This window comes from Hypanus sabinus, chromosome 2 (genome assembly GCF_030144855.1).
Source record: "Hypanus sabinus isolate sHypSab1 chromosome 2, sHypSab1.hap1, whole genome shotgun sequence".
Taxonomy (NCBI): Eukaryota; Metazoa; Chordata; class Chondrichthyes; order Myliobatiformes; family Dasyatidae; genus Hypanus; species Hypanus sabinus.
In genome coordinates this window covers 173,285,716-173,302,303 of record NC_082707.1, presented here as the reverse complement: position 1 = coordinate 173,302,303, position 16,588 = coordinate 173,285,716, and the positions used below count along the sequence as shown (strand labels likewise).

The 16,588-nt window shown below is 38.8% G+C and overlaps 1 protein-coding gene across 1 annotated transcript in view; it reads right to left on the bottom strand.

Annotated features, from left to right (window-relative positions):
• The window catches only part of mis18bp1 (MIS18 binding protein 1), a 44,778-nt gene extending 28,190 nt beyond the window's left edge, over positions 1-16,588 (bottom strand). Inside the window, exons 1-5 of the mRNA XM_059990606.1 lie at positions 15,970-16,588; positions 15,252-15,410; positions 11,162-11,673; positions 9,401-9,480; positions 1,224-1,354 (exon numbers count right to left, since the gene is read on the bottom strand). Coding sequence (XP_059846589.1) covers positions 1,224-1,354; positions 9,401-9,480; positions 11,162-11,673; positions 15,252-15,410; positions 15,970-16,483 — 1,396 coding nt within the window. The 5' untranslated portion in view covers positions 16,484-16,588. The remainder of the gene's footprint in view (positions 1-1,223; positions 1,355-9,400; positions 9,481-11,161; positions 11,674-15,251; positions 15,411-15,969) is intronic.

Here is a 16,588-nt window from a genome sequence, read left to right as displayed (position 1 = left end):
AACAGGTCAAACTACATCAGTAGGAAACGAAAGCTGGCTTTACAGAAGTGGAATTTCCCAGTGGCCAGCCTATTCCACTTCCAAATTAAGGATATAATTCCTATCCTTAATACTTGTTCTGACAGATCAGTCCATTGCCTCCGCCTTTACTATGGCGAGGCCACTCAGGGTGGAGGAGCAACACCTCATATTCTGTCTAATTAGCCTCTAGCCTGATAGCAGGAACATCGATTTCTCCTTCTGGTAATTTTCCCCCTACCCCTTCCCTCTTTTGCTATTCAACACTATGGCCTTTTACCTCTTCTCCTCACTTGCCCTTCTGGTGCCCTCCTCCTTCTCTTTCTTCCACGATCCACTCTCCTCTCCTATCAAATTCCTTCCTCCCCAGCTCTTTACCTTTCCCACCCACCTGGCTTCACCTCTCACCTTCTAGCCAGTCCTCCTTCCCCTCCCCCCACCTTTTTATTCTGGCGTCTTCTCCTTTGCTTTCCAGTCCTGAAGAAGAGCCTTGATCTGAGACATGGACTGTTTATTCATTTCATTTGATGCTGCCTGTTGAGTTCCAACATCTTGTGTGTGTTGCTTTACAGATTGATGACATTTCATCATACAATCAAGTAGTTCTGTAACAGTTAGCCAAATGTGATATATGATTTCAAAAGATACCCAATTAGACACAAAATGCTGAGAATATGGAACTTATGAGGAAGCAATGGCAATAGATACAGCAGAATTTATGAAACAGCTAGAAAAGCATACATGGACTTGGAGTAAGGTACAGAGTGGATGTTAGAGGCAACTTCTTTACACAGAGAGTGGTGGGTGTATGAAATGCCCTGCCAGGAGTGGCAGTGGAAGTAAATACATTAGGGGTACTTAAGAAACTGTTTGATAAGCACATAGATACATGAAAAATGAAGGGTTATGTAGGAGAAAGGATTAGATTGATCCTGAGTAGGTTAAAAGGTTGGCACAGCTGTGCTGTAATGCTCTATGTTCTATGTTCTTTATATGTACTATTCTGAAACAAACAAAGAAAAATTACAGGAATTTTCAATAGAATGTAAACATAATAGACTAGTTGAGCAAATTGAGCTGCTCTTAGCAATGTATATTATAATTTTAGGTTAAATATAAAACATCTCCGTCTAATTATTGCAATGTATTAATATAACATCACTATGCTCTGAATGAATAGAACAAATATAGCCACTCTTATATACCTTGGTTCTTCATTGCAATGTAATCCATTGGACCTTTCAAAACATAAACTGAGCCAGTAATAGATTTAACTTCTGTCTGGCTTATTCGTTCAACAATTACATTACTATGCCAATATGCTCCATCTTCATCTCTGTTTGGGAACGCACAAACATAAATGCATCACTTAAACTGCGACAAAGTAGATTTAAATTGCAAAACTAAAATTAAGCACGAATAGTTCTCTTGATGCTAAAGCACTAGATATGCTATTGATCCTAGCCAAATTCATTACTACAATTAAGGTTTGAAGTAGTTGCTCATGTCTATAAAAACTGTTAGTTGCATTCAATGGAGTTGATGATGTTCAAGTAAAAATATATATTGAAACAGAAAGGAGTAACTGTGTAAGTGTTTTTGCTCTAATTATTTACACCATTCTAAAAAACATTATTAGAAACAAAACCTCTAATGGTTTTAAGATGCTCTGGGACTTCCACAGTACTTTATTCCCAGTATCTCAAAATACATTGTTTTCCACCAAGTCAAAAGATGCGACTTAATCAGATGGTTTTTTTTTGTTTTTCCTTCTGTACGTGGGGCTTTTTATCACCCAAATTCTTCCCTTCATGTCACAGAAGCCTTCTTCATTGAATAGGTACTACCACAACATAATCCTTGCAACATTTCCAGAGCACCTAACTGGAAAGAACACCAAAGGTAAGCACAGTACTTCTTTTTAAATGACAGCAGCAACTGAGACACCGTGCTCTCTGCTGATCACAAACCTGGTCATTAGCTCTGGTGAGGCAAACAGGTTGAATTTACATGCTGTATTTTTAATAATGAAAAGATTACTATAATGGATATCTGTAGAGCGACAAGGAATTCCAAAGGATATTTTCAAGGTAGCCTTGAAGCTAGGGGATAATATAAATCTGCCAACACCGATTGTCTAATGGAAAAAGAACAGAGACTATACAGTTTCTGTTCGGGACTTCCGGTATGATGGCGATTGCTTAGCTGTTCCGAACTTTTGTTCCATTATTTTCACTATCTTTGCACTAAATGTCTCCATTTTTTAAACCTTAGTTAGTAACTTTATTTGGTTTCTTTCACTTGCCTGTGAACACATCTACCTTACAATGTCTAACAAGGGTTCTAAAACCGGGAGAAAGGAAGTTCCCGCTCTGCCTTCTGAGACCCTCGCTGCGCTGGAACAGCATCGAGATGATATTTTAAAGGAATTTAGAACCACTTTCAAACAGCTGGAAGCCAAATTGGACCGGATCAACGACAGAGTGGACGAACATGCTGAACACTTATCTCGTATCGATTCGACTTCTGAAGATTTAGAAAGTCGTGTTCGATACTTGGAGACTCTCTGTTCCAGCCTAGAAGGAAAATATAACAAACTCCTTTCCAAAATGGTGGATTTCGAAAATCGCAGCAGACGCTGTAACCTTCGAATTCTTGGGTTGCCAGAGGCCACCGAACAGGGATCAACCGTGAAGTTTTTCGCCGAGTTTCTCTGTGAGATATTTGGGAAAGATTTGCTTCCGAACCCGCCTGAGCTCGAAAGGGCACACCGGGTCTACGTTCCCCCCAGAATTCTGGGCTCCCGCCCGCGACCGGTAATTTTGTGTTTTCATCAATACCGGATAAAACACCATCTGATTATGGAGGCACGTCGCAGAGGTACTTTTACTTTCCAAAATACAGTCATTCGCTTTGTGGAGGATTTTGCACCCCAGATCTTAAAGATGCGTGCTGAGTTTAAAGGCGTAATGAAAGTGCTTTTTGATCGTGGTTTTAGACCCTCGCTTCGCAATCCTGCCGATTTACGAATCACGCGTAGTACTGGAAAATATAAGTGGTTTAAGTCAGTGAAGGAGGCTGAAGCATTTATTGCAAGTCTTCCGGCTATCCAGCCATCTTCGGAACCTGATCGGACCTCCTAAAATGGTGGATAAGTACTTCTCGTAGTAAAATTACTTTTTCCAGACTCAGACTACTTGAATCACTCAGTCATTATTTACTGAAACTCTAAGGGCTGTTGACAATCTCTCCCTGGATTTGGTGTGTCTTTTTTAAATAGACATTCTGTGCTTAATGTTTCCCTATGGACGTTAAATAATACTTGTGTTATCTATTTTATTCTTGTATAACTTTATCTATAGAGTTCTACAATTGACTCTAACTTGTTTTGGAGGTTTGAAGTCTTTATTGAAGGCCTCCCTGTTTGTTGGTTCACAGTTTAACTGCTGATTATTTTTTATTTTTTTATTTATTATTTTTTTCCCACTTTTTAAAAGATTTTTGATTTTTTTTCCTCTCTGTAAATGGTTGATAAGCACTCTTCCTGAATCTATAATTTTCCCCTTCCTCCCTTTTTTTTCCCCTTTTTCTTCCTTTATTCTTCCATAATTTTTCACGGGTAGGTTAGTTTTGGTTTTCTTCCAATTTCCTCTGTATTAAGTTTTATATTTCTGCAGAAGATGTTCCAATTTGTAGTTATGTTTTCTAGTGCATAAACTAGTCATTATTTGCTATAGTATTTATACGGAACTGCTGTTAATGACAGATCTGGAAGTTATATTTGGGTTAATTTTTTTGGTAGAGCTAGCTGCTTTTTTTGGTAGCCGTCTAGTTTTGGGTTGTGTGGGTGGGGTAGGTTTTCCAGTTCCAACATCATTCACTGTATTTATTGTTTTTCTTTATTGCTCAGGACATGTTTATGTTTTGATTTTACGAATCTCTGTTTCTATTTCTGCTCCCAGACTGCTATTGTATTGCTTGACTTTTTATATGCCTGCTGCCTTTTATGCATTGGTGGTTGATATTGGCTGGTGCACTTGGATTCGTGAGCTGGAGTGTGAAGGGATTGGATCACCCTGTTGGAAGGAGGAAGGTATTCTCACATATTAAACATCTCAAAGCTGACATTGCTTTCCTTCAAGAAACTCATATTTGTTGTTTTGATGACTCCCGGCTTCTGTCAGAGTGGGCGGGTCAGCATTTTCGTTCATCCTTTGCCATGAGGGCTAGGGGAGTCGCCATCCTTGTTAGTTCAAGCATTCCTTTTGAACTCCATAATAGAATATCTGATACAAATGGTCGTTTTATTATTGTTTCTGGTGAACTATATAGCACCAGAGTTATGCTGGCAAGCCTGTAAGCCCCCAACTTTGATGATGTTAACTTTTTTGAACGTTTTTTTTCCTCACTACCAGACCTAAACTCATACTCTCTTATACTGGATGGTGACTTCAACTGTTGGTTAGATCCTGATCTGGATCGATCGTCCTCTGTTACAAGATCACCTACTAAATCTGCCTTAGCTATCCAATCGTTTCTCTCTAATTTTGGTATCTCTGATAAATGGCATTTCCTTCATCCTGCTGAGAGAGATTATTCTTTTTTTTCACATGTTCACCATACCTTCACTAGAATTGACTATTTCTTACTCGATAACCAACTTATTCCATTTGCCTACTCTTGTGATTATTAGAGAGTGCTGATTTCTGACCATGCCCCAATTACTCTCTCTTTAAATTTTCCTGGTCTCCCTCAGAGGAATAAACACTGGCGGTTTGATTCAACTTTATTATCGGATGATGATTTTCTAAAATTTATTAAGGATCAGATAACCTTTTATTTTAACACTAATACATCACCTGAAGTGTCACCCCAGGTTGTCTGGGATGCCATGAAAGCATATCTGAGGGGTCAAATGATCTCTTGCGCAGCAAATCTCAATGGAAGATCCTGTGCAGATCGATTAGACCTCATTAACCAGATTAAAGAATTGGATCAACTGTATGCTCAAACTACGAACCCTGAACTATACAAGAAGCGTGTAGAACTCCAAACTAAATTTAAACTTCTGTCTACTCAACCTGTTGAACGCCAACTTCTCGAAAGCAAGAGTCGCTTTTACATTCATGGGGATAAGTCCAGTAAATTTCTAGCCAAACAGCTGAGGCATTCCAAAGCCAGACAACATATTACAAAGATCCGGAAGGAGAATGGAGACTTTACATCGGATTATTTAGAAATTAATGACGCATTTAAAAATTTTTATTCTCGGCTTTATTCCTCTGAATCTTTGAATGACAATATCTCTGTTGATCAATATTTAAATAATCTGAATATTCCTTCACTTTCATCTGATTTTAAAGCCAAACTTAATGCGCCTATATCATCAGAAGAAATATCTTTTGCAATTTCTGCACTGTCCTCAGGGAAATCTCCTGGACCTGATGGGTTCCCCGTAGAATTTTATAAATCATTCTCTTCACTTCTTTCTCCTCAGTTACTTTCAGTATTATCTGACTCGTTTAATTACGGCAAATTGCCACCCTCTTTTAATGAGGCATCTTTTATTCTTCTATTAAAAAAGGGTAAAGACCCAACAGAGTGTTCCTCGTATAGGCCGATTTCTTTGCTCAATGTTGATGTAAAGATCTTAGCTAAAGTTTTGGCTTATAGATTAGAAACCGTTATTCCCTCTATTATCTCTGATGACCAATCAGGTTTCATTAAAAACCGTCTCCCTTTTTTTAACATTCGGCGTTTATTTAATATTTTGTATTTACTTCCAATTGGGATTCCTGAATGTGTTATTTCCCTCGACGCGGAGAAAGCATTTGATCGTGTAAAGGGGGGTTTCTTCTTTTTTCTTTGTTACTGTGTATGTAATCAAAAGGGCTTCTTTTGTTTTGTTAAAAGCAGGAATGTTTCTTTGTTGCGAGAGAGTGCTGGGAGAATTGTATTCCTTTGTAAAACAAATGGGGATTAATGTTCTTTCTTCTGAGTATGTAAGCTTTTGTTGATGGGCTTTTGGGGAGATCGGCGCAAGGGGGTCGAGAGAGAGGTCGCAATGCTGTAAGCTGGGCAAGGATCCGACCCCAAAGGGGGGTCCGAGGCCAAGAGGTACTCTGAGGAGGGAGGATGAAGCTAGATGTGCTTGGTTGACCACTCGGAGGGTCCTGAGCTGCGAGTCGAGGAGTTCGGAGGGGATCGAATGGTGGCCAGAAAACTTCAGAAATTGAGCTCCAACGGTTGTGCACGAAGTGGTTTGGACTTTGATAAGTTTGGCGCCTTTTCTTTATATTTCCCTTCATATATACTGTATCGTTATTAATCACTTAGTTATAGTAACCTTTACAAATTGTACTCATTTAATCGCATATGGTGTACTGTCTGTTTTTGGGCGAGGCGGGGACATCACACAGCATCCACACCAACTGATTACCCAGTTTGGCGGGGCCGAAGGCTGCTCCCCCTAGACGAAATGAGCTGAGCGAGCCTGAGGCGACCCAAGGGGTTACAATCGTAAAGAGTGGAACTACCTTTTTGCAGTCTTAGAAAAATTTGACCTCGGTCAAAGTTTCATCTCTTGGATCAAATTGCTGTACCTGTGTCCTACTGCTTCTGTTTTAACTAATTTTCAGAAATCCCAGGTATTTAATCTCAAACGTGGCACCCGTCAGGAATGCTCCTTAAGTCCCTTTCTCTTTGATTTGGCTATAGAACCTTTGGCAATAGCATTTTGAAATTGTCCTGAATTGACCGGGATTTGGAGAGGGGGTGTTGAGCATAAAGTTTCTCTTTATGCTGATGACTTATTACTCTTTCTCTCAAATCTGTCTACATCCTTACCTCCAATGTTTTCACTTCTTGACCAGTTTAGCCAGATCTCTGGCTATAAACTTAATTTACATAAGAGTGAACTTTTCCCAATTAATAAAGAAGCACAAGAATTAGCATTTCGTGATCTCCCTTTTAAAGTAGTCCATAATCAACTTACTTATCTTGGAATTACAGTCACAAGGAAGTTTAAAGATCTCTTTCGTGAAAACTTTGCCAATCTTTCATATACTATAAAACAGAGTCTGGTACAATGGTCACCTCTATCTATGTCTTTGGTAGGTCGTATTAATGTTGGTAAAATGTATGTTCTCCCCAAATTTTTATACTTATTTCAATCTATCCCAATTTTTATTCCTAAATCTTTTTTTGATTCCTTAGACTCTATTATTTTGTCATATCTGTGGAAGAATAAGCACTCTAGAATTAATAAAATCCATCTCCAAAAACCTAAAAAAGAGGGTGGCATGGCTTTACCTAATTTTCGTTTATATTATTGGGCAGCTCATATACGTTGTGCTACCTTTTGGTCTTTCTTCCATGGCCGACCCGAGTGCCCTAATTGGGTGACAATGGAGTTGAGCTCCACTAAAGAATTATCTATCTCTGCACTTCTTGGCTCTGCACTCCCTAGTAGTCTATCCAGATTAATAGCTGGTCCTCTTGTTGGACACACTTTGCGTGTGTGAGCTCAGTTTGGGAAATGCTATGGTTTCCATGGTTTTTCCGTCACCGACCCTGTCGTACATAATCACCTTTTTTTGCCTACTACGTACAATTCAGCATTCCATGTTTGGTATAGGAAGGGCATTAGACATTTTGAAGATCTTTTCATTGATAATCGCTTCGCTTCTTTTCAGCAGCTCTCTGTTAAGTTCAATCTGCCCAATGCTCATTTTTTTAGATATCTCCAAATTAGACACTTTGTTGCTCCTTTAATTCCTAACTTTCCTGAAATGCCTGCGAGGAATGCTATGGACTTGTTTCTTTCCATTGATCCACTAGGTGAAGGTTTAATGTCAATTATTCGAGATGGGTTGGCAGCCTTGTGACGGGCCCCTGTGGATAAAATTGAAATGGCATGGGAGCGGGATTTGAATACCTCCTTGTCTGATGAGAGTTGGGATTCGATTCTCAAATCGGTTGACTCAGCCTCTCTTTGTGCTCGCCATTGCCTTTTACAGTTTGGGATTGTTCATAGAGCCCATATGTCTGAATCTAAACTATCTCGATTCTACCCTATCATTAGTCCGCTTTGTGATGGATGCGGGAGGGGCGGGGCTTCTCTCATTCATGTGTGCTGGTTCTGTCCTAGCTTGGAGAAATTTTGGAAGGATGTCTTCGCTTGTTATCGTATGTTCTGAATCAGCACCTAGAACCAAACCCCTTAATTGCTTTGTTTGGTTTCTGGGGCGAGACAGATTTGCGTCTGAGTCCGACCAAATGCCAAATATTATCCTTTGCCTCTCTCCTTGCTTGATCCTCCTTAGATGGAGAGATGTTGCCCCGCCCACATGCTCAATGGCTTAACGACATTATGGCCTGCTTGGACCTCGAAAAAATCCATTATTCAGTTCTTAATTCGGATTTAAAGTTCCATAAGTTTCATAGGGTCTGGGGACCTTTTATTGAGTACTTTCATAACCTTCCTCTTGACTAGGGTTTTTTTTTCGGTCCCTTGCTTTCAGCATCCTTTTTTTTCTGGTAGTAGGCATTATTATCCTCTGTTGCTAAGTGTATTCACAGTCTGGGAGTTTGATTATCCTGATTTATATTCTCTATATTGTGTTGTGGTTGGTCTGGAGTTTTTTTTGTGTGTGGGGCTTGGGGAGGATACTAAGTTTACTTGTCTTCAATTTAGGTGCTTTTTTAAAAAATTCTCATTCTTTGTATCATATTGTCATTGTATGCTTAATTTTGCACTGTATTAATGTTCCTCATTTTGATTTGGGGTTTTTTTAAATTTGTAAAATGTATAAAAAAACTAATAAAAAAAAGGTTTCTGTTCAACTCAAGCTTTTCCTCATTCACTTATTAGGATTTGGACTTATGAAGAAGTAGGCACTTATTGCCTTTTGAACCACAACAGTACTAACAATGGTTTTGGATAGAAGGTTCCATGATTTAAACTCTATGCCAATGACAGAAGATCAATACAGTTCCTTGGCAGGATAATACATAGTTGTACTTGTGGCCCTTGCTTTCTTGGTAATGAAGAATTTGTAGGGTACATTAAAATGGATTTGATAAACGGCATACAGCTAAAAAGACCTAGAATTCAGACAAAGGCAACTTAGCCCAATCTGGCAGGTGTTCTAAAATTTTTCACACCATATTAGCCAAGGGAAAATTGACCAGATCTAGTCCTAAACGTACAATAATTATTTCCTTCTGGGTGCCAAGTTAGGTGACACTACATTCACATCTTTCTTCCTGAGCAGTCTGTAAAGAGACTAACCAGAATGGCAACAAACATGTCCTCTCACAAAGGGAGCAGGGGAAAGGTGTTGATTGAGAATGGACTAAGTCCTAATCAAAATCTAAGTACCTTTGTCCTTCAACACAAATTTCACTGCTGGTTTTTATTTGCTGGATGATCCATTTTGTGAGAGTAATCTTCTTTTTTTTCTATATGATTAAAGGAAAGAGTATAATTATGCAAACTTATCAATAAAGTATCTATCATTACTGAAAAAATTAACTAGTCAAAGTTATTAGACTCAGAAATTCTCCTCTAAGAGACCCCCGCTAATAAACTATCCATTAACAATGGGAGTGCTTTCTCATGGTCCCTAATAATTTCACATATTGTAAGTCACCAGTTAATCAATATCTATATTTTTGAAAAATATAAATTCCTCTGTTCAAAAAGATCCTTAACAAGCTTGCTAATGATGCCAAAGATCAACAAGATCTTTTTGAACAGAGGAATTATATTCCTAAGCTTGCTAATGATAGTAAATTTGGTGGTTCGTTGATTACAATTGCAACAGTTTACAATAAACCGAACAGACATCTTAATCAGTTAGGGAGAGGGGCTACGGAATGGTATATGGATTTCAACTTAGAAAAGTTTGAGGTGATGCATTTTGGAAAGCCAAATTAAGGTTGTGTTTATATAGTGCATGACAGGTGCTGCGGAACAGAAGAACAGGTACATGTGCAGAGTTTGCTGAAAGCAGCCATGTAAATACAGGATGGTGAAGGTGGTGTTCAGTATGTTGGCCTTCATTAGTAAGGGCATCAAGTTTAAGAGCAGGGACATTACGTTGCAGTTATATATGTTGGTGATGAGGCCATACTTGGATTATTGTACATCAGTATTCTGGAGTAAAGAATTCCAAAATATTCCTAACATGATGACAGCAATTTCTCCTCAGTTTAGTACTAAAACTGTGTACCTCGACTGTGAACTCTCTGGACAGAGGGAAAGTCATGGTGGTACAACAGATAAAGCTGCTGCCTCAGTTCAAACAACCTGCATTTAATCCTGACTTGTGATGTTTATGTGCAGTTACACATTGTCTCTGCAACTGCGCGGACTGTTCCTTAGTCCCATAGTTTCTTCCCGGTTTCTACAGTCTTGTGGAGTTATTGACCACTGTGAGCTGCCTATAGTATGTAGGTGGGTAGTATGTAGGGACTTGCTGGTAATGTAGGGAGATCAAATGGGATTAGTGTAAATAGGTCTTCAATGGTCAGTGCAGTGGTATGAAGGGCCTAAGTCTAAAATTCAATAAAATTGTCTTTGCATGTTGCAGAGCAACCAAGCACAACTCTTGCTTGGTGAATCAAACAGCAATGTTCCCCACAGGAAATGGTGCAGCTATCAGCTAAACAATAGTATTTTGACACATACGATTGTTTCTTATGAACCTCAAAAACTTAGCCATTCTGAAGAAATAGACAACTATTTCAGTTAATGACAAGTGGTGTTTAGAATGTAGCATATCATATGCATTCCCCTAATAGCTAAAAGAGTGAACATTTATCTTTATGGTTATGCAGCAATTTTGTTTTATATTTCAAAAATGGCACATAATCCAGGAGACTAAATGCGGACTGTATAATTATTCCATGACTTAATCTTTAACTGTATACAAAATGGAAAGCTTGCAAATTGTCTCAATTTTGGAACCATGACATTATGTTCTATTAAAAGAAAGTATATGACTAAATTAGTTCCCAATGAATTATATATATCTTACCCATCATCCACAACAGAAATTATTATTTTTCAGAATGTTTATACAGAGATGCATCTGCCCTATATAAATGTAGACAATTGACTAATGCTGATTTTGCTTACCTCTTTGCTTTTGGGACTATTAGCAATGCTAGGCTTTGATTTTCCAAGTTCAACTTCTGCAACTTTTCTTGGTATTCTGATCTTTGGTGATCTCAGCAAAATATTGCACAGCTCCTTACACCCTTTAATATCTTCAATTGCTCCTTCAGAGTCTGTGTGTTTTGTCTGCACCATATTTTTATCTGTTTGGGCAAATGTTTGCAAAGAGATGGTGCTGAAACCCAGGATGTCCTGCGTTTCATTTTTTGTGCAGTTGGAGGGGTTGCTGTTTGAAACTGAATTTACTCTATTTTGTGTTATGCTGTGTTCATCATCAGCGTCGTTCCCGATATCGGAATCCAGCCTCAGAGGAAGAGAACTCCAATTTTCCTCCTTTTTGTCAGCACTATTAACTTTGGATATCATGCCTTTTTGCAGAAACTCTGTATTTCTTGTGGGCTGAGAAGTACTTGGTGCATTTGGCACTTCTGTTGAAACTGATTTTCCATGTTGGTCACCATGTAGGAATCCAACTAGTATCCAAAAAATAAATATCGTTACATACAAAGACAAAGAAGAAAGGAACAATATTTTAACTAGAAATTCTAGACCACCTTAAAGGTTGCAAATACATGACACACCCAGTGATTAATTCCATCCCATTGTGTTGAAAGGAGATTTATGAGGCATGGATAATCTAAAGACAAAATGGAGAGAGAGAATTCCAGGAGTTTTAAAAAAATAAGTCAAAATAAGGGGTGAATTAACACAAGGAGGTTAAGGCTCCATTAACTAACTTAAAACCCATTGTCAAATAGAAAAAGAAGTAAATTCCTATCATCAATATGGATTCAGGTGAAAACCCTTACAATATCACCAGGAAGGGTAGATCGTATGTTGATCTGGGGCGAGCCAGCCAATTGGATGAAAAATTACCTTGGTTGCAGGAGTCAAAGCTTGGTAGTTTGGGTGGGGGGGGGGGGGGGGAGAATTGTTTTCTCAGATTGGAAGCTTGTGATCGGTGGTGTGCCAAAGTGATCACTGCTGGGTCCACCATCACTTGTCATCCAAAGTAATGATTTAGATAATAATGTAGCTGTTGTGGTTAGTTTACAGTTGGTATCACAACTAGTAGTATAGTGTTTAGTGAAGAAAGTTATTTAAGATTAAAACAGGATCCTGAACTGGGTAAGTAGGCCATGGAATGACAGATGAAATTTAGCTCCGATAAGTGTGAAGTGTTGTATTTTAAGAAATGAAACAGAGCAAGGGGTTGCACAATAAATGCCAGGCCTCCACAGAGTGTTGTAGAACAGAGTGAGCTGTGGGTCCAAGTCTATCAAATCCCTGAAAGTGGGGACACGGGTAAAATAGGTGGTGAAACTGGCAATCTGGCATGCTTCCCTACATCGTTCGGGGCACTGACTACAGGAATTGGGATGCCACGTGAGACAGGACTTGAAGTATTGTGTGTAGTTTGGTTAATGAGCCACAGCAATGACATCATTAAGGTAGAACTAACTGGCCTTTCGAGCAGCAATGAAGTTCCTCCATCTCTGGCGGTGTTCAGGACTTCCTTCATCATGTCAGTAACTTCCTCTCTGTTTTCATCACTATTAGTCACGCAAGTCGCATGGAGACTCAGGAATACTGTTAAACTCAGTTGGTCAAGGATCCTTCATTGTTGTTTCCATAACAATTTTGTTTTACCAGTTAGCCTTGAGCTGAACCACTGACCCCCGCAGGGCCAGTAGACCACTCTTAGTCTGATCCCTATTCTTTGACCAGTTCAGCATGGGTGACTCTACCAAAAGCCAACACATAAAGCTCTGACACCAGACAACGTTGCTCTCCAGGTCATTAAGGCACACACGCCTCCAAACCCAATGACAAGGTTGTGGTCCTCTTGGAGGTTTAAGCTGGAAAGGGTGCAGAAAATATTCACTAGGATGTTATTGGAGAGCTTGAGTTGTAAGGAGACACTGGATAAGTTTGTTTTTTTTTGCCCTGGAGTGTAGAAGACTGAGAGGTGATATTAGAGAATTATACCCATGTGAGCAGCCATGGTATGGGCATCAAGGCCAGAAAAGCACATGAGCATCTCACGAGCATCTTGACAAAGATTGTTAATTCAGCATGTTGTCGATGACTTTCACCAAGTTTTACAAATGTACCACACAAAACACCCAGTCTGAGTGAATTAAAGCTTGGTAGGGCAACAGCTGTAGTGAAATCTGCAAGAAATTACAGAGTTGTGAACACAGCACAGTCTATCATGAAAACCAGCCACCCTCCATTGACAGTGCTACACTTCCCCTGCCTCAGCAAAGCACTGCACATAATCAAGGGCTCCTCTTCCCCGGTCATTCTCTCTTCTCCCTATCCCACTGGGCAGAAGATACATGTACAACCAGACTCAAGAACTGCTATTATAATACTCTTGAATGGACTTTTTGCACAACTAAATCAATTCTCGAGCTCTTGGTCTACTTTGTCTGTCCACCTGCACTGCACTTTCTCTGTAAATGTAATATTATATTCTGCCTTCTGTTTTATTCTGCTTTCGTGCTATTTCAGCATACTTATCTATGGAATGATCTGCCTGGATGGTATGCAAAGCTTTTTACTGTATCTTGGTACACGTAACAATAAAACAACTACCAAAATTAAGTCACGAGGGGCATATGATAGGGTGAATTGTCACAGTCCTTTTCCCAAGGTTGGGGAGACTAAAACTAGTGGACATAAATCTAAGGCAACATTTAAAGGGATTCGAGGGTCAAGTTTTTCTATACAGAGGGTGGTTGGTATGAACAAGCTGCCACAGGAAGTGGTGGAAGCAGGTACAATTACAATACTTACAAGCCATTTAGATAGGGACATGGATAGGGAAGGTTCGAATGGATATGGGCTAAAAGCAGGCATACAGTACCAGTTCAGGTAGTCAGCATGAATAAGATGGGCCAAAGGGCTCATTTCCACACTGCATAAGTCTATGGTGTTCCAAATGATATCCTTTCCATCTTTGATAAATTAGCACCCCAAGTGATAAACTTTAATTATAATATATTATACTTAAAATTTCAGAAGGCATTTGGCAAGATTCATATAAAAGGCTGCAAGTTAAAGACAAAAACACCAGATAGAATTACATCAAGTCATCAGATAGAAAAAGACAAAATAGCAGAAGAAAAACACTTAAAAGAGTTTTGCTAGGGTGAAAAATACTGTTGGTACAGAAACAGTTGAGAATGACAATGATTTCAAACATACAAAGTGATTTGAATTGAGAAACCCCAATGCAATTTTACATGTGATACTAAAATAGGAAGAACTGTGAAATCAAAGAAATGATATTCCGTATTTTTCGCTCATTCCCCTCCCCCCACCGATTTGCACGATTTATGGTTTTATGCCCATTTGGGGCCTGATGTTATTATTTGAACAGATACCATGGTTGTTCCTTGCTTTGTGGCTGTCTGCGGGAAAACGAATCTCAGGGTTGTATAGAAAATAAGATCAGGGTCAAAACCAATTTTCTCCAAGAGGATCAAACAAGTAGGGTTTGGAGACTTGTGTGCCTCAACAAATGGAGAGTTATGTTGGGTCTTGTGCTTTGACTCTTGGTAGGGTCACCCATGCCAAATAGGTCAAAGAGTAGAGGCCAGACTAAGAGGTGTCCACCTGTCTTCCAGGCTCGGGGATTCAGCTCAGGGCTAACAACCGGACTGTTAAAAAAAATTGTTATAGAAACAGGCTGCCCTAAATGCCAGTGGCATAACAGGCAGTAGCTAAAGAAGAAAAAGAATGCCCTTAACCCCTGGTGGAGTCATCGAGGCGCCATCATGACAAGCTTTTTGCACCAATCTTTTTGGCGATTGCTCATCATGTGGCGTTTATGAGGATGAGTTTCTAACTCGATGCTCAACCCAGCACGGATGGAAAGCGTGCAAGGGAGGCAGCTGGATTCAAACTCAGGACCATTCGCCCCAGAGTCCAGTGCTGATGCTACTATGCCATCAGCTGGCCAGGCAGTAGCTAACTCAAAACACATTTGATAGTCAATTCTATGAAAACATTAAAGCTATATTGAAAAGTCAACTGATGATACCTTCATGTCCTGAAAGTTTAAGTGCAGATAATTGAATGTGTTGATTGTTAATTTCCATATTTTGTTTCATCTGTAAGAAAATTTTGGCTGGGGAAAATGGCATCAAAGAATCACGGTTCTTCATTGGTGAAATGTGACATACGTCCAACGGATTGGGGACTGCAATCAACCATAAATTTACATTAGACATTTAGCTAAGATAATATATTAAACACTCCAATATCTGCTTTAAATTGAGACTATGTGTTGTTAAAGCTTTTTTCCTATAACACCACATAACTTTTGTTGATCCCAAATGGGTCTGGTGGAATGATATTGATATTCTACGGACAATATCAATTTTTTTTTGGAAATTATTTTTATAGCATTGGTCTTCCAAAATTTGAAATATCAAGTATATTTAAGTACCAGTATAATGAAAATGGGATGGATAAATACATTTTAACCAACAAACAATCTGTTGGAGGAACTTAGTCGGTTGAGCAGCATTTGTGGGGTGGGATACGAAAAGTTGATATTTTAGGTCAAAATTCTGCATCAATAAATTTGCACAGTTGGTATTAAATATTGTTACGAATATTTTCATATGATAAGTAGAAGAAAATCTTTGTATTTTATCAAATGTTTGTGCAATAATACATGATAAATACTAGAAAGCAGTGGCAAATTTTAAATATCCAGTCAATTATAGACAATATTAATTAATAATACTTCATACCTGTAAAGCTGGTTTTTAAGATGCATCCATTCATAGTGGCATCAGAATATTGTCCAGTTTCTTTACATTCAAAAGTTGTTTTTTGCGATTTTTGAAGATTGTGATTTTCAGTTATTGGATTACAGTGAAGCTTGCCTTTCATTCTTTGGAATGTTTTGGCAGGACTCTCAGAGGCCACTTGTTCACTCAATTTGAATCCAACAGAACTTAAGTGATTTTGGTCTATATTTGCACAAACTGAGATTGAATCAGAATCTTTTATGTCACTGAGTTCTGGAGAAATTACATTAAATGTCCCTTCATTGTTTAACAATGTGGACTGAAGATGACAATTAACTTTAGGTTTTTTATTTTTAAAAGTCATTAAATTGAATTTGGCTGGAGATACAGAATTGGTACTCAACTGAGTATTTGATGAACCACTCTGAAGTTTACGTAACTCCTTTAAAGGGGTACCATTTGGAATCTCATGAAGAGGTATTCCTTTACGAGCTGTTTTCTCTCCTATATCCATTTCAGTACCTTGGAGAATTTTCTTCTTGCATGGATTAATAGACTTAATGAAAATATGATCGTTTCCCTTTTCACTTCCAATACTCCTCACAACTTACATTGTGCA